The 19,180-nt window shown below is 40.4% G+C and overlaps 1 protein-coding gene across 5 annotated transcripts in view; it reads left to right on the forward strand.

The window, feature by feature from the left end:
• The first annotated feature begins 2,108 nt into the window (after positions 1-2,108).
• The window catches only part of celsr1a (cadherin EGF LAG seven-pass G-type receptor 1a), a 134,253-nt gene continuing 117,181 nt past the window's right edge, over positions 2,109-19,180 (forward strand). For 4 of the 5 annotated variants that reach the window (XM_030149358.1, XM_030149357.1, XM_030149360.1 and 1 more), the window contains exon 1: positions 2,109-5,815. In XM_030149358.1, coding sequence (XP_030005218.1) covers positions 2,254-5,815 — 3,562 coding nt within the window. In that variant the 5' untranslated portion in view covers positions 2,109-2,253. The remainder of the gene's footprint in view (positions 5,816-19,180) is intronic. The other variant, XM_030149361.1, reaches the window with a different exon arrangement.

Raw genomic sequence — 19,180 nt, forward strand, 5'->3', positions numbered from 1 at the left:
TGGAGTTCTCATCTATCCAACTATGTACGGATTTAAGAAGGGAGGTTTTGGGCTACGAATTCATGCAGTGTTTAGTCATTTGAGATAAATGTTGCTTCTCCTTGTGTGTCTGAATACTGGGGGTGTTTTTGGATGTCTCTGCTGCTCATTCACTTGTTTTTGTTCATAGACTGTCCCTACCTCTGTCATCTCCTTTTTTCATGTTTACATGTGTTTGGACACAAAACTTGAATCCTTAAAATATCTGTAGTTCAGACATGAATATTGCTGTCTTAGATAGGAACATAAGGGTGTATGTTGATTCTTAGTTCACACTGTGTGTTTAATTTCTTATCATGTGTGCCAACAACACAGTGAAACCAAAGGTGCAACTTTTGATTTGTGGAAAAATATTCAGTGATGATGAATCGGTTTAGGTTGGTATTCTCAGCTGTTTAACACAGTCCTGCATATTAATGTTTATTTGAAGAGGGATTTTAAAACTGTATCACTCACACTACTTTTTTTTCTTTTTATTCAAGTGTTTCCTTCTTATTCTGGAAGGATTTGCAGTGCCTTTTCTCCTTGAGTGGGATTATCATAAACCTAGTGTCAAAATCAGTTCTTCCAAAAACAACCAAAAAAAATAAATAAATACAGAAGAAGTAAATAAGTCTGATATGATGTAATTGCTTTTATATGACTAACTGCTACTTAATGCGTTATTAAAAGCAGAAAAATTTAGTTTCAGATGTGCGTTTTGTTGTTGCGCAGTTTTAGCCACATGGGGGCGCAATGAAACAAGATGTTGGAAAAGTTACTCTCGCGGTCAACTATCTATAAACTGATTTTCTTGTTATAAATGGAGTCCAGAGGCCATATTAACCCAACTAACACTAATACAGACATTAGAAACAGCAAATCTAATTCAGCTTTATTATTATTTATTATTATCGTTATTGTGATGAATGATAAGAGTTCCATGAATAAATTCAAAATATTACAATATGTTATAATAGTGTGACATCATATTATTCACATAAAACTACATTTGCTTTGCAGCCACGTTATTTTTTATTTTTTTTATATATATTTTCTGAGTGATTATTCGCAAATGGTATTTATTCTGTGACAAATAGCCCATCAGTCATAATAACACAACATATACGACACAAACATACAGAAACATTAACTTTGAATAAGTCATTTTATTTGATTTTTTTTTAACCTTCTAAGACCCAGCTATGGGTTTTCTGTCCGCATTTGTGGACAAGTGTTTCACAACTTTATACAAATAAAAAAAAGAAAGAAAGAAAACTGTCCACCACAAAGGACATTCCATAACATTTTTAAAAACTGCATCTGAAAAAACTTGCGTCATGATGTTTCCAATATAAGCACTTATTTAATAAAAACAAACAAAAAAAAAGCTTGTACTTTGCTGACATTTCCTGGGTCTCAGGAGGTTAATTAATGACATACACTCAGTATTTAGTCGTATTTTAATTCTAACATTAAATTGTACAGCAAATAAATCCCCTCATGTTGGGACTGAAAATATCATTCTTTAAAAAGTGTGAATTTTAGTGAAGTGTTTTTCAGTGTTCTTTCATGATCCATCATTGCTTAAAATGATGGATCCAGATTCTACCCAGATCTTTTTATACTTTTAATTCATAGTGTACAGTGTAAAGTGTTGACTCTTGTGTTACATTTCTCTTTACTCATGTTTGCTGTGGTTTTATATTATTACTGAATGTGTGCCATGCTGCTGCTACACTGTAATTTTCCAGTTTGGGATAAATAAAGGACATCTATCTTTGCATATATAAGTGCTTCAACTCACCACAGTTTTAAAAGGAGCGTCTCCCAAACGCACATTAGGAATTTACCCAAACTCACCTTATTATAATAACAATACACTTGTGCGCACTGGTCACCCGGTCAGGGCCACTTCCTAAATCTCCATGAGAAAAAAAGCAACCCCCCCGCCAAAGCGTCCCAGAGGGGGAACGCAGCAGGTTTATGGTAATAAGCCTCTGAGGAGGAGAGGAGGAGGAGGAGGAGGAGGAGGAGGAGAGCCACGGAGCCATTTTGTGCCCATTTTAAACTCAGTGTGGGTTAACGCAGCCGCTGCGCACTGTGGATACACCGACACTATGGATACCAAGCGACGTTTTCCACTTTAAAACTTTACCATGAGGGATAAAAGTAAAACGCGGTGTTGGGAGAGGGAGAGTTAATGCTTTTGCTGTGGACTTTTGCTAAAGTTGAATGGGATTTGGCAGGTTTACAAGTATGGAGCTACCTTTGGTTTGGATTTGGGTTTGTATCCTATTCAACGTGCCGCCTTCGGGATGTTTGGAAATACACCTTTCGGACACGTTACAGCCCGGGACCATTTTGGCAAACCTGTCTCTTGGCCCAGGATGGACTTATAAAATTGACAGAACTTTATCTCCCAAATTTATTCATAACTTTTTTCAAGTTGGAACGCACGACGGGGTTATCCGTCTGTCCCGGAGCGTCCAGTGTGCGCGCACCCTGAGGAACCCGGCGCCTGTTTATTTCAGAGCAGGTTCTTTGACATCTGGAGACATTATTGTGACACGTTTTAATGTGTTTGTACACGGCCAGGACTGTTTTATTAAATACAAAAGAAAGAAATCGACAGGTAAACACGACATTAACATTAAACACCTTTCCAAACTAGGAGCAACTTCCTGTTTACCTGCAGGTGAATTACTTCTGAATGTGACAGAACTTTTACCTGCTTCTAAGAGGAACATCTCCTTTTTGGACTCTGTGTGTGTTGGAAAAGACTTGGATGCTGTGCTCAGGCATGGGGATTTGTTCCTGGCCAATGACTTATGCCTGGAGCACCGAGGGCAGGCTGAGGTGAGTGTGTACTGCGCACTGCACAGCTCTGCGCACAGCTCTGCGCACAGCCGCCTGTCTGTGCTGCTGACTCTGACACTCACACAAGTGCCTCCACACCACCGACATCTACCGGGAACCGTTCAGAGAAAGTCAGTGCGCAGAGGAAAGCGACAAGTAAACATGTCTCCACAGTTTCAACTCCCCAACTATCAGGTGTCCGTGCCCGAGAATGAGCCAGCGGGGACGCGGGTGATCACCTTGAAAGCCACTGACCCGGATGATGGAGAGGCGGGGAGGCTGGAGTACACCATGGAGGCCCTGTTTGACAGCAGGTCCAATGACTTCTTCGTCATTGACTCTCAAACAGGAAGCATATCAACCATCCAGGCACTAGACAGAGAATTCAAAGACACCCATGTTTTCAAAGTAACAGTGACTGACAATGGCACCCCCAAAAGATCTGCCACTTCTTACCTCACTGTGACTGTGAGTGACACCAATGACCACAGCCCTGTCTTTGAGCAAACTGAGTACCGGGTAAGCATCCGTGAGAATGTAGAAGTAGGCTTTGAAGTGATGACAATCCGAGCCACTGATGGAGACGCTCCCTCTAATGCCAATATGGTTTACAAAATAGTGAATGGGGATGGAGTCAACTCTGTGTTTGAAATCGACCCCCGCAACGGCCTGGTGAGGATCAGAGAGAGGCCTGATAGGGAGACCAGGTCTCAGTACCAGCTGATAGTTGAAGCCAATGACCAGGGCAAAGACCCACGTCCTCTCAGTGCCACCGCCACTGTCCACATCTCTGTAGAGGATGAGAATGACAATTACCCACAGTTCAGTGAAAAAAGGTATGTTGTTCAGGTCCCAGAGAATGTGGCGATCAACACTAAGGTCATCCAGGTGGAGGCTACAGACAAAGATGAGGGGAACAACGCTAAAGTTCATTACAGCATCATCAGTGGCAATGTTAGAGGACAGTTTTACATTCACTCCCCGACTGGTGTAATTGATGTCATTAATCCTCTGGACTATGAGATGATTAGGGAATATAATTTGCGGATTAAGGCTCAGGATGGTGGCAGGCCTCCACTGATAAACGGCACAGGAATGGTTGTAGTGCAAGTTGTGGATGTTAATGATAACGCACCTATGTTTGTCAGCACACCTTTCCAGGCTAGCGTGTTGGAAAATGTACCCGTCGGTCATTCTGTGATCCACATTCAAGCAAATGACGGTGATTCAGGAGAAAATGCACGTTTAGAATACCGTCTGACTGATACAACGCCTGGTTTTCCATTCACCATAAACAACAGCACAGGTTGGATTACAGTGTGTGAAGAACTAGACAGGGAGACCACTGAGTTTTATACTTTTGGTGTGGAGGCAAGAGATCATGGGGTACCTGCAATGTCCTCCTCAGCTAGTGTCACCATCACAGTGCTGGATGTCAATGACAATGTGCCCACATTTACTGAGAAAGTTTATTCACTAAAGATCAATGAAGATGCTATGGTGGGAACCAGTGTGCTGACAGTAACAGCTGTAGATAGAGACGTTAACAGCGTGGTGACATATCAGATCTCCAGTGGAAATACCAGGAACCGCTTTGCCATTACGAGCCAGAGTGGCGGTGGTCTCATCACATTAGCCCTGCCTTTGGATTACAAACAGGAACGCCAGTATGTTTTGACAGTAACCGCCAGTGATGGAACACGCTATGACACCACACAGGTGTTTATCAATGTGACAGACGCCAACACACACAGACCCGTCTTCCAAAGTGCCAACTACCAGGTGACGCTCAGTGAAGAACGACCTGTGGGCTCCACGGTGGTGGTCATCAGTGCAACGGATGAGGATACAGGAGAAAATGCTCGCATTACATATATGATGGAGGATAATGTTCCTCAGTTTAAAATTGATCCGGACACAGGTGCCATCACAACACAGATGGAGATTGACTATGAAGACCAGGCCTCCTATACATTAGCTATTATTGCTAAAGACAATGGAATCCCTCAGAAGTCAGATACCACCTATGTGGAGATTATCATCCTCGATGCCAATGACAACGAGCCTCAGTTCCTCAGGGACATGTACCAGGGGAGTGTTTTTGAAGATGCACCGGTTTACACTAGTGTTCTCCAGATCTCTGCCTCAGACAGGGACTCTGGCTCAAATGGCAGGTTGAGCTACACATTTCAGGGTGGAGATGATGGAGAGGGAGATTTTGTCATAGAACCTTACTCTGGTATCGTCAGAACCGCTCGCAAACTGGACCGTGAGAACGTTCCTGTGTACAACCTGAAGGCTTTTGCTGTGGACAGGGGGGTGCCACCTCTGAAAACTGGTGTTTCCATTCATGTTGTAGTCCAAGACATAAATGACAACGCTCCAGTGTTTGAAAAGGATGAACTGTTCATTAAAGTGGATGAGAACAGTCCAGTGGGGTCTGTTGTGGCCCAGATCACTGCCACAGACCCTGATGAGGGCACTAATGCTCAGATCATGTACCAGATTGTAGAAGGGAATATTCCAGAAGTTTTTCAACTGGACATTTTTAATGGTGACCTGACTGCGCTCATAGATCTAGATTATGAAACTAAAACTGAGTATGTCATAGTGGTCCAGGCGACTTCAGCACCTCTGGTGAGCCGTGCTACTGTTCACATCTGTCTGGTAGACATGAATGACAATGCTCCAGTGCTGCAGGACTTTGAGATTATTTTCAACAACTATGTCACAAACAAATCTAACAGTTTCCCTTCAGGAATAATAGGAAAGGTACCGGCTCATGACCCGGATGTTTCGGATAAGCTACGGTACAATTTTGAATCTGGAAATGAGCTCCATCTGCTGCTGTTGAATGAGAATACTGGGGATCTGAGGCTGAGCAGGGATTTGGACAATGACAGGCCCCTGGAGGCACCCATGGCTATATCTGTTACAGGTAAGATCCAAATTTCAGAAAATCAATTCTCTTATCATTCAGTTGTCAAGCCATTTCTTTTTCTGCGTCTTTTTCTTGTCTCATCTTTCCTGTCAGTTACATGAGTCAGAACATGCAAACAAGTTGATCAAAGAATTTAAGACTAAAATTTGAGTCATCATATATGCTCTATCATTTTACTGCAGAGTCTATATATAATTCAGTGTTGTATAGTGACCTAGGGCAGGTTTCTGCTATACTGTTGACTCTACATTTAGTAGGTTTGCTGCAGGCTGTCTCCAGGATCCGGTTGTGCTGCTTTTGTGCCCCATGTATTGTCTGCAAGTGGTTGGTTGGGGTAATAAAAAGGTGCAATTAGGAGGGCACCCTCATAACCAGGCTGCTTTGTTGTTGCATATATGTGGGTTTCACTCTAGCACATGTGGGACCACACATACCTACAGGTATGCACACACACATTATTTCCCTCCATTAAAGCATACTAAGCAGAACTCTTTGTTGTGTAGAAGTTCAAGATTTTTGGCTTTTTCTTGGAGCTCTGCAGGGAGGTAGATGAACATCTTGTAGCAAGATGTCTCCCAGGATTTCATGAGAATAGCTGTCCTATTTTTCATACTTGGATCTACCTCAGCTTTGAATAAAAGAGAGTTATAGATCTAGTGTTTTGTTTAGGAGATAATAAGAATTGGGTTTAGATGAAAAGCTTGTGCATTTGTGCTAGAAGGTCATGCAGAAAGAATTTGTTGCTTTTTTTTTGCCACAGAAGCAGACTTTGTTCTTTAAAGTTAAAGATTAGACATATGCAAACACTTGGACATTCACACCTCGAACTGGCAGGGCAACTGCTGCAAGTACACAACTCACACATTCATGCACACGGCGCAAGAAAGCACTGTGACATTAATCAGGCAGTCGGACAGGCAGGATAAATCTAATACCCTGACAGAATAACTACCCTGTCACCTATTGACAGCTGCTTGCTCAACCTCCCCTCTGTCATTTCTTTCTGTGTCTTTTCTCCCTCTCCCTGTTTCCTTGTTAGCTGAAAGCACATTAATCCGTTAATCTGGCGAACAGCCCAACACAGCTAGATCTCCTCAACGCTCCCTCACCCTATCATCTAGTTTCACCCCAAACTGAAGAATGCCAACATATCACACATACTAAAGGAATACAAATGACTTGCTGTGGACCGGGCTTCACCAGGGAAAACCCTCATTCTCAGTCAATCAGTCTAATTACATCTGCACTTATTAAACCTGAGGCACTGGGTGGACTGGCTGTTTCACACAATTAAATACACATGGAAGTCTATTGTTTTCATTCAGTAATTTCCACACAAACACTTTCATGTCCCTTTACTCTGGCTGAAACTCCCCTTCTTCTTGCGCAGTAACAGTAGTCGCTTTTCCATTGGACATCTGTGCAAAACTTTACCGATATTTACTAAATGTCAAAAAAAACAGAAGTGCGTAATGTCGTTTTTTCCATTAAATCACAAATGCGATGATCTTTTTATTTATTATCGTGAGATGACATGAGAAGTCATTCCATAAACATGGCTATGAACCTAAATATGGTGTTGATTTATGTTTATGTTTATGTTTATGCATTTGGCAGATGCTTCTTTCCAAAACGACTTACAGGGGAAAACCAATCAAATCACTCAATCAATCAAATTTTATTTATATAGCGCCAGATCACAACAAAAAAGTCTCATGACACTTCATATATAGAGATGGTCAAAACCAGACTCTAGATTTACAGATATATTCATTATTATTATATATTACCCCTCTATCTTGTACTAAATTAAAAAATGATCAGGTTTCCTGGTGTGTCCACACATACCGCGACATGTTTCTTCTTCTTCTTTGCTTGCTGTAATGTACATCAACATCCGTTTTTTTAATTCACCTGACTCTAGTCGCGAAAAAAGATCTTTCCATTGCAGTTTTGTGTGATATACCATTTGTGCTACGCCCCAAAAAACACCTTTTGCCAGTGCAAAAACTTTTAATCAAAAAATGAGACTTTTGGTGAAATTGTCGTCTTTGCATTAGGTAAATTTTTATGAGCAAGTTATATTTGCACAATTTGAGGGTCAATGGAAAAGCGACTAAACACTAATGGGATAATTCAGTAGTTTCTTAGAGTAAAACTTGCTTTGTCATAAATGAATGCTGCACTGGTTCATCAGCCAGTGGAAGGTTCTCAGCAGATGTCTCTCCTTTTCCTCGACCAGTGTTTTTAGTAATGGACCTGTGCACTGCTTTTGTTTACTACAAAAGACAGACCATCTTCTTCCAAGTGTCCATGCTTTATGGCTATAATAGACATCCCACAGAGAGGCTGTGACTGCCCACAATGGTCACAGGCCTTATTGCCCTCTTTGATTACCTCTACATTCACCTCTGCAGTGGTTGACAATAACAGCTGACAGCTCTTGTGGTACCCTTGGTAACAGTGATCTCATGATGGTCCCACAGGGGTTAGCTCTCTTCATAAATTGGAACTGCACAAACACAATTAACACACAAATATATGTCCATGCACAATTAAACCAATGCAAACACTCATGCCACAAACTCTGCCGAAAACCCCCCTTTTGCAGTGGCTCACCCTTGTGTCAAGTGTTAGGTAACCATTACTACTGATGCCCTGACCTTTTAACCCCGGACTCTTGGGAGAGGAAGGCCTGAGGGGTTTGGTGCACTACCAGCACTATAACAAGCACTAAGAGGCCAGACTGATTGTAAACCTGTGTCTCTCTTAAATCCACTCCTACTCCAGCTCCTCAGGTGTCTGCTAAAGCTTTTGTTTTCTGCAGAATTTAGTCTGACCGGATGGTTGCTTTGATTTCTTGTATGATATATGATGCATTTTTTTTTTTTTACAGTGTGCAGTGCTCTAAGTGAACTGGACTATGATGTGTTCATGTCAGTACTGTGATGAGACTGATTACATTGTTCTGTGTTGGCTCCTTAATCCTTTCATGCATAGCGGTTACTACAGTGGAAAGCAATTCTACAGCTGTTCGTTTGTATATTCATGGGTTTTGTTGTTTTAGTTCCATATCAGCCAACACAGTGGATGCTTAGTTAGTAATACTAGTACCAGAGCATGCTAAAATGTGAGAAAACATCAGATTAGCTGCATTGAAAATGTTTTTATTTCATATTTTTCACACAGTAGATCACTTTCTGATATTGCGTTTTAAATACATGTTTCTTTGCTTCAGAAATTAAACACGCGGTGTCCAGCTGAGTGGACATTTTTGAAACTCCATATAAAACAGGTTCATTAAAATAATTTCAATCCCATAGTTTTTTTTCATGCCTAATAAAAACACTCATAAAAACTCTTGACTAAGGTTCTCATAACTCATGCATCAAAGGGTTAACACTAACTAAATCAATAATCATTAAAACAAAAGATGTATTGATTGATTTGTCTCAGTTGAAGAAGCCTTAAAGCTATCCATCTCTGCACTTCCTCACAATTCCATCAGTTTTTGTTTGTAATTTCTCTTGAATAATCACACCCTCCATGCAGAACTTTGAGCCATACAATTACACTCGATGTTATTTTAGTATACAGCTCTCCTTCTCTTGTCTTTTTTTGGCCCGTTCCACCTCTCACCAGTGACAGGTGCTTTTAGTTTGGCGAACAGAAGGTCTGAGAATGTTTCTCAAGCCTGCTGCTGAAACACAAGAATGCCCTGATAACTCTCCCGAGATGCGCTAACTTAACACACTCCACTAGCCACAACACTGTTCTATCTGTCCTCCTCCTCTCCACTGCTGTGCATGTGTTGTGTGCAAGACAGTAACTCAGTGGTTTGATAGCTAAAGGCTGTGTGTTCTCATTGTAAGAGCTCTTATCTTAGCTTGTCAGATTTCACTTAAAACCTTTGGGGTTTTCATTCTGCTTTCTATAAGATGAGTATCTGTCAATTTTTCCTGTCTGCTTCAAAAGTCAGAAAGGCAAGGAGGTATTTTATTGTACTAACACCCTCATGTGTCCTTTACTTAAACACTGTGTTTTCTTATCTAAGATCTTCAGTAGGTGTAGTTAACTTCTGGAGTATGTTACCATGACTCTTCCACTCCAGGTCAAATCAGCAAGTCTCACAAATCAAAGTGATACAGAGGATGCATATATCACTACCAATTGCCCCAATTTGTTTCTGATTTTACTGCATAATAAAATACACAAACCAGCTCATTGATGACCAGGGCGTATAGTCAAATGCACCGTTTGAAGCTAGAATTTACATGGATCTGGCTCAGGTTGTTACTAAGCATGTGCTGACAGCAGTCTGGACCATTACTGATTTCCAACAGTGAGTGGCCTTGAAAAGGAAGGACTGATTTTGATTGGAATTGAACTGAGGTTTGACCTTTGGGAGAACTGGTCTCCTTAATCTAAACTGGTTCCAAGAAAACAGTGTAGTCTGACTCATTTCATGGTTGCTTCACAAGCTTGTATTATCTTAGTGGTTATTTCTGGAGGCAAAAATGAAACAGTATATTGGATGAAGATTGTTTGATTTGTGTCCTCGAGTGTGGGAGGATTTAGAAAGTTCTCAGAAAACTGATCAGGAGTGAAACATGTTGCTCTGCTTCCTTGCAAATGTGTCTTTTTCTTGACTGTGTACCAAGCACTTGATATTTAAACAATATCTCTTAATGTACGTGGAGGTCTTTCCAGGAAACATCTATGTCATTAGGTGTGGTTTACAGCAGCAGAAGCTGAAACATGCACAAACTGGCTATAGGTGGAGTTGGGTTATATCATTCAATGATGCAGCGTAGCAGATTGTTACTTAAACGATTAAGAATGATTGATGCTAAATCGTCTTTTTCCACCCTAGCTCTGATCTTTTCCCCTCATCCTTGGTGAGCAGGACAACGTGCTGTTACATGCACCCATACACACACCCGCCTCACGCCGCCTCCTCACTGCCCTCCCCCTCTATTCCCCCATGGGGCTTTTGCTGAGCTTCCATGCCTTTGGTTTGGCTCTTAATCCTGTTCAAGAAGTTGCATAGCTTGACTTTTTAACATTTCTCATCTACCTCCCCCAGTACTCACTTTCATTTTTTCTCTGCTTGCACTCATTCACTCCTTTTCACTGCACATAGTTTTCTTCTGTCAAACCACCACCTTAGCTTTATGCTTATTTTAAAATATAGGCCATGATAAACCATCTTCTGTTTTACTTGATGAAATTCCACAGACTAGCCACTTTAAAGCATTCCACCACTTTACCATTCATAAAGAGAAGAAGAGTGGAATTGTTTTTCTTTTCTTTAATTCAGAATGACAATTAAATTTGTGCAACACCCTGTAGACTGTTTGGGTGTGATGCATTTTTCTCTGTATGAAATTTGCGGCTTTGCTTTTATGCGTTAGTGTATCATAATCTGATCCATCCTTACTTGGCCATCGTCCTATGTGCTTGGTACTCTGGTGGTTTAGAACCATAATTTGGCCATCCGATATTGAGTCACACAAGAATACATAACACTGTGGCAAACTGCTGACTAAAAAATTACTCCCTTCATGAATGTTTATGTAACTTTTTGTGTGGTGGTCCAGGTAATTGTTTTTTGTTTGATGTACCTGCAAGAAATATGACTCTTCAATGCAGCGCAGGTTTGACACTGTTGCACACGTAGACGCAGATGACGTTTCACTTGTGAGATAAAAGTAGGGCAAGAGGTTTTACATTTACACACACCCTGAGCATTGAGAAACGACCCCGACTCTCCTACACACTGAAAGCCCAGTGTCTGAATAGATGACTTATTTCCGGGGGCTGTGTTCCAGATAGAGCTTGCAACCGATTAATCGATTGGGTGCTTGAAGTGAATGCAAAAATTAAAGATTCGATTAATCTACTCGAATTGATAGAAGGGAAATATTCTATTGCAGTTTTCCTGAATTGAAGCTTCTTTGTGCTTCACAATAAGCGTCCGTGTGAAACAAACAGTGGAACCAATGTTTAACAGCAGATAAATGAAGCAAACAAAGCTTTGATTCAGGAGAATTGTGGTTGAATGATTTTTTTGGATCAGTTTGAGTCGATTAATCGTTTGCAGCTCTAGTTCCAGATGTTATGGTGCCAGTCGCTGTCTGCAGCAGTAGCTCATACGTTTTGCTGCAGCTTGTGAGAAATGCTGCCATTCCTGGGCTTGGCACCTTAAGTAACTGATATTAAGAGATCCCATTCATTCCTAAGATATCACACACTGCTTTTAAACCTTGCCCCCCCCCCAACACCACCACCACCACCCCTACTACTACATTCCCTCCTGTTTCCTCCCTTGTTCTACCCCACTGCTCTCTCCTCTCGCCCATTGTCTCATTGTATTCCTTCTTCTTCTTCCTCTCTTTATCTCCCCTCACTTTTCTGAAGAATGCACCCGTTGCCTGACCATGTGCCTGGAAAGTGTTGCTCTCCCACCACATGTCTGTTGAATCTAAATCCGTCCTCAGTGGTTAGGGAAACTTATTAGATTACTGTCCTCATTGCTTTCTTTATCAGTCTGCATGCCTGCCTACTGCGAGCCTCACTTGTTCATCTCCCTTTCTGTCATTTTACATGTTTGGTTGGGTTTGAATACCTACTGTGGCTGGATGTTTTATTTGGGATTTCTCAAATGTGGCCCTCCTCTTTCAACAGTTCACAATTAATCATCTAGTCCAAATGTTTTATTTTTCCAGCAATAAAAGTGTCATAGGATTCATCCGAAAGAAAAGGAGAGTACAGGAGTGCATAAACATATGCAGGTGTAATAACAGTGTTCATGTCTCCATGTCTCAGTTTGTGTGCTCAATAAGCGAGAAAGGAATTGCATTCATGCTTAATCTTGTACACCCACCGTGGGCTTTAATGTGTGGGTCTATGTGTGTGTGTTGCTCTGTGTGTATGTGTGCCTCCAGGCTGTAGACTAGAGTTTGAAGTGTAAATACCTGGGGATCAGGACTGGTCACTGTTCGACTCCACTGATGTCTGAGTGCTCAATTACAGGCCAGAAAAGAGGAGGGACGTTCAGGGATCTAAGGTTGTCTGCTGACATCGTCGCTGCCAGTGAGAAAACAATAAGGCTACATGGTGATTATGGGAAAGGTTGGGTACTGTTCCCATTTCACCCCGGGCAAACGGCTTGTTAGAATATGAAAGTTCAGCTTAAAAGATGAGCAACATTTCTGGAAGGAGTTGTTTTTATGGCAAAACTGATGTAAGCAATGTTTCCAGTTAAACGCTCCTCCACAATTTTGTTGACACTAATTGGTTTTTCATTGACCTTCAAATTGCGCAAATATAACTTGCACATAAAAATGTACCTAATGGAAAAACGACAATTTCGCCAAAAGTCTCATTTTTTGATTTAAAGTTTTTGTGCTGGCAAGAGGTGGTTTTTTAGGCGTAGCGCAAATGGTGTATCACGAAAAACTGCAATGGGAAGACCTTTTTTCGCAATTAGAGTCAGGTGAATTAAAAAAATGGATGATAACTTACATTACAACAAGTGAAGAAGAGGAAGAAAGATGTCGCGGTATGTGTGGACACACCAGGAAGCCCAATCATTTTTTAATTTAGTACAAGATAGAGGGGTAATATATAATAATAATGAAAATATCTGTAAATCAACACCATATTTACGTTCGTCACTATGTTTATGGAATGACTTCTCGTGTCATCGTGCGATAATAAATGAACAAATCATCGCATTTGTGATTTAATGGAAAAACCGACATTACGCACTTGTGTTTTTTCGACATTTAGTAAATATTGATAAAGTTTTGCGCAGATGTCCAATGGAAAAGCGACTATTGTCTAAATGTGTTCCTCCTTTGCTTTTGCTTCTTCTGAATGTGTTGATTCCTTTGAAAACTACTTTGCTTCCTGCAGGAAATCTCTCTGAGTGTTGTGTTGTGTGGGGCTGCCCCCACTACCTTCATAGTATTGTAGAAAGTGAGGACGGTCTCTGCCATGCAAACCTGTTTGTTGTTGGAATTTCAAAGGATGGTTTGTTTGTTTGCAAACAACGCCGTTGGCTCAGGTAGAACACAATAAAGGTCTGAAGGTGGGGGATACCCAGAAGGTGGTGTCTTTGTGGTTCCTGATGATGTGTTATGTAACAGAGGCGTTAGCATAAAAGTGTATAATTGTGTTTTTAGTAAATGTATAAGAGTGTACTGTTTGAAGACTTTCATCCAACTTGACAAACCATTGACACACCTGCCCTTCCCTCACATGAAGGCAGGGTTATCTCACATTTACATGCTGCAGGACAGTGATTCACCCCTTCAACTCCATGGTTTGGGGGTTGTTGGATGGGTCGTATTTGATTGTAACCTGACACACCTCTCTCGATCTCTTTCTTTTTTACTCTCTCTCACTCATAAGACACAATACTCTTCTTTGTTTTCCTCGCCATGGAGGCAGGAGAGGCATTGCAGCTAGCCAGAGGCTCACGAGTGTGACATTACATGCGTCAAGCAGTGCAATGACCAGCTGCAGGAATGTTAAGTGGTGGTGGTTTTTGGGAGGGTTGAGGGTGTTTACAGACTGTATCTTCTAGGATGAGTGACAAGTGTGACAATGAAGGAGAAAGAAGCAAAAGATGAGACAAATCAACGGAGATAGGGACACAGAGCCTCCCTACACTGGTATGTGTTGGGCATCATACACATTTCAGGGCTGCACGATATTGGAAAAAACTGACATTGCAATTTTTTTTAACCCTGTGATATACAGGGTGACCCAAAAAAATGGGAATTTTTGAAGTGCGTATTGGCAGACATGAGCAAGTGGCAGCACTGCGAGACAGTGACCTTGAGTAAGTAAACACACCCCCATTTTAGTAACCATTGGCGGCTGTGCGAGAATTGTTCGGTAACCATGTGATCTCAAGATTTGGTAACGTTCCCCGGCCCCCTAGATTGCCAGATTTGTCCGTTTGTGATTTTTTCTCTTGGGGCTATCTCAAGAGTAAAGTGTACACGACTCGACCAAGAACTCTGGATGAGTTAAAACAGAGAATTCAGGATGAAATTCGCAGTATCCCAGCTGAGATGTTGCAGCGGTCAATGAGGAATCTCAACAGCAGATTTCAAGAATGCATTCGTACAGGAGGATGTCATCTACAGGAAGTAATTTTTAAAAAATGAAAATTCCATCATTGTTTCTTAAACGGCATGTTTTAAGGTTTCAGTTACTATGATTAAAATATTTTTCTTCCATCACTCTTGGTTTTATTGGATTGTTAAAAAGTTCCCGTTTTTTTTGTGTCACCCTGTATATTGTGCTATGAACTCAGGGGGATATAACAGCTGTGTGGCACTGATGTAAATGGTCAAACAAATTAGTTGTGTTTCCTCGTTCAGAACACATGTTTCAGTTTCATCCTTCTTGCAGCCGAAAGTATTCCAGATAACTGACGTTGCTTTTCTTTTTGTCACCAAGTCTTCATTTTCGGTGATTTTCTCTTGTTCGTTGCTCATTTTTCGATGTTGTTACCAGTGTGAATCACTCCATGTGCAGATGCATGGTCTGCTTTGGCAAACTGATTAAGAACGAATGTGATTGGTGGATCGCTGTGTGCAGTGTGTGTCAGGTACCCAGGATGAAATTAGATGACAACATGTTGAATGCATTTGTCTCCTACATTGCAGGACCTGCAATGTGACTATTGCACACACGTACATTGCGATAGTGATGCTCAAACAATGTATTGTGCAGCTCTAATACACATTTCAGGGCTTCATGTTCACTTAGTAATTATGGCTCCTATCTGATTTTGTGGCATCTATTTCAGAATACCTGTAAGAACCTGTTGGATGTCAAGATGAACTGACAGTGCAGTCAGAAGATGCATTTGAGGAGTAGCAATAACAAGTGATGTCACATTTTTGTAACTGTCTGACATCTTCATTTTCTCTTTGATATGTGTTTTTGGCATCCGCACCAACGCTGCCAAGCTCTTCAGGTTCAGTCTCAGGTGAAAGGCAATGAACGAGCTTTATGTTAGGTCACAGCAATGCTAACAAGTTGTAGCATTCACTTCATGTGTTTCCATGAGGTCAGATTGTGTACTAATGTGAGAAACAAAGACCCTTGACTAATTTACACGAGTATTAAAATGGCTGCTGTACATTGCAGAAAAGACAAAGCATTTAATTTAGAGGTGTTAAAATGTTCTCACATCTTCAGTATCAAGGTGTCTCCCTCTTAGAAACCAGCGTTTACCCTCAGGTCTCTGTTTACTCATCCAATCTACATGGAAGAACAGATTTTCTCAATTAGTCATCAGTAATGACGAATAACCTGCTGAACTCACTTATCTCATGTGTATTTAAATAGTTTGTATCTGTTGTAGTGAGTCGTGTGAATTGTCTCATTCATAATATTTAGTGAGGTTGAGCCATTTAGTCCAGTTTCACCATAACCAATGTAGACGCTTAAGAATTTCTAGTGTTTGGTAAACAAATTGCCCTTCCTTAGGGCTGGGCGATATGGAAAACAATCATATCTCGATCATTTTTTCCATATCAGACGATAACAATATGGATCACAATATAAATCAAATCACTATTTTTGTCAAACTTAAATTTTCTGTTACTCATAAGCTAACTGTGAAGACATCAGAAGGTTATTTTTGATTTAAATATGATTCATTTTCTGTCAGAGGTTGAACTTGACAGATGTGCTGAAGAACATTATAGCCTACAACTGTTTCAGAGAAATAAAACAGGTCCATATGTTTAAAACTAAACTAAAAGTCTGACCAGCAAGAAAAAGCTTTCAAGTTTTAAAAGAGAACACAAACAAAACAGACCATCTTCACCAAACAATATCAGGGGTATATACGTTGGGGTGCATTCATTAACTGCCATAACTGGCGTAAAACCAAAAGTGAAACTTAAGGAAAGGTGAGTGTTTGTGTTCTTCACATAAGCATCATGTATTTGTTCGGTACACTTCTGTATTGTATTGAAAGCCCCGAACCAAAACAGTTCACACTCAGTCGCCCAAGTTCTCAGTCACATTTTCTCCTGAGGGAACAGTCATTACCTCCTGCTGCAGCCCAAACAGTAGTGTGTGTGCTGCAGCTGCTCTTACGCCTGTGCTGTGTGTCAACCTAACTTGCTATGGCTGTCACCTGATTGGTTCAGTGCAGCGCTACTTAATTATGATTGGCTGTTCTTATGTCTATCAAAACATGGACGAATGAATTCTAACGAAACTGTATCAAGCATGTCTCATATAGGGATGTAATGATATGAAAATTTCAAATCACGGTTATTGTGACCAAAATTATCACGGTTATCATTGTTATCGTGGTAATGTTGAAATTGTGCTCAAAATGTTCAAAAAGTATTTATACACACACTGAAATAATTTAACCAAGTTGTATTTTGAAAAATAAAATAAAATAAAATAAAATAGGCAAAATGTACTTTCTGTTGGCAGAAACATTCAAATATTAACATGTACACATCAAACATACCAATGTGCATTAAAGATGGCACCTTATAGCCATTGTTTGACCATTTTCCATATCAAGTTTGAGTTTTTAGTTTCTTTTTCAGATAGATAGATGCAAACTGGCATGCGCACCTGGAATGCTGCTGCTTCTCCAGGAATTGAGCAGTACCGTGAGTTTTCAAAGTACGGTAATCAAACACGGTTATCATGATAATTAGAATTTAAACAGTAATACTAACCGTCAGGAATTTTACCGCGGTTTATCGTTATACTGGTAATCGTTACATCCCTAGTCTTATATTTCTATCGAGGAAAAGTTATTTTATGATATGTATCGTTATCATTTTATCATCCAGCCCTACCCTTCCAATAAAACTATATCCATTTTTTTTTGTTTTTCTCTGATGTTTCCAGTGTTCATGCTAAGATTGGCTAAACAGTTCCATTAGATTTACACTGACAGGAGAGAGTTATCTTGAAATTGCCAAAAATTACACAAGTATACAGGGTGGGGAAGCAAAATTTACAATGAACATTTAGTTGTTTTTTCTCAGCAGGCACTACGTCAATTGTTTTGAAACCAAACATATATTGATGTCATAATCATACCTAACACTATTATCCATACCTTTGCAGAAACTTTTGCCCATATGAGTAATCAGGAAAGCAAACGTCAAAGAGTGTGTGATTTGCTGAATGCACTCGTCACACCAAAGGAGATTTCAAAAATAGTTGGAGTGTCCATAAAGACTGTTTATAATGTAAAGAAGAGAATGACTATGAGCAAAACTATTACGAGAAAGTCTGGAAGATACTATTAAAGAAGAATGGGAGAAGTTGTCACCTGAATATTTGAGGAACACGTGCACAAGTTTCAGGAAGCGTGTGAAGGCAGTTATTGAGAAAGAAGGAGGACACATAGAATAAAAACATTTTCTATTATGTAAATTTTCTTGTGGCAAATAAATTCTCATGACTTTCAATAAACTAATTGGTCATACACTGTCTTTCAATCCCTGCCTCAAAATATTGTAAATTTTGCTTCCCCACCCTGTAGGTTCAAGTATCTATGAAACTGAACATTTTGAAACATACATTTAACATAAACTTCTGTTAAAATTTGTTTTTAAATAGCTTACACATTGTTTATATTAATCATTTGCTGTTAAGACAGGAAGTTAGGAAAACAAAACTCTGCGCTACATCACCACTTTACCATGCACTGTAACTTTATATCGCCGTCCTCACTGAGGGTAAACCCATGCCCCCATGTGTAATAGCCCTGTATGCGATGTACTGGGCTAGAATCCTTGCAGCTTTTAAGACTTGGCATAAGAATTGACAATGCAGGTATTAGGATGAAATGTCAAACGGCTTAAACAGATTAAGTTCACAGGCACAAATAGACCAATATCTGTCCAGCGTTAAAAGTCCTGTTGCCTAATCCGGGGTTGCACAAATATGTTGCCCTTCTGTAATTGCATTCATGAAAAGGATTCAGTCTTTCACCTCTGACTGAAAGATATTTCAGGCTGTTGACAAACTGTGAGTAAAACATTTCTAACACCAAACCCTCTCCTTATAACTGATACCTTCTGATAATTGCCGTTCTTTAAAAATACCCTCCTCAGTTGGGGCTTTGTTACTGATCACCTATGAGTGTTGATGTTGGACTCCACAAAAGTTTTCATGCCAAGTTGTACTCACAGAGGTGTCAGTTTTAGTCATTTCCCCTTCAGCCAGAGAAGGAGCCGGTGACAGGTGTAATCCTGACAGTTAATGGCTTCTGTGTGTGAACTTGTTGATGCACGCTTTCCTCTTGAATTGTTGTTGCTTTTGTCTTACTTTCTGTCAAACGGCAGT

Source organism: Sphaeramia orbicularis, chromosome 12 (genome assembly GCF_902148855.1).
Source record: "Sphaeramia orbicularis chromosome 12, fSphaOr1.1, whole genome shotgun sequence".
Lineage (NCBI taxonomy): Eukaryota > Metazoa > Chordata > Actinopteri > Kurtiformes > Apogonidae > Sphaeramia > Sphaeramia orbicularis.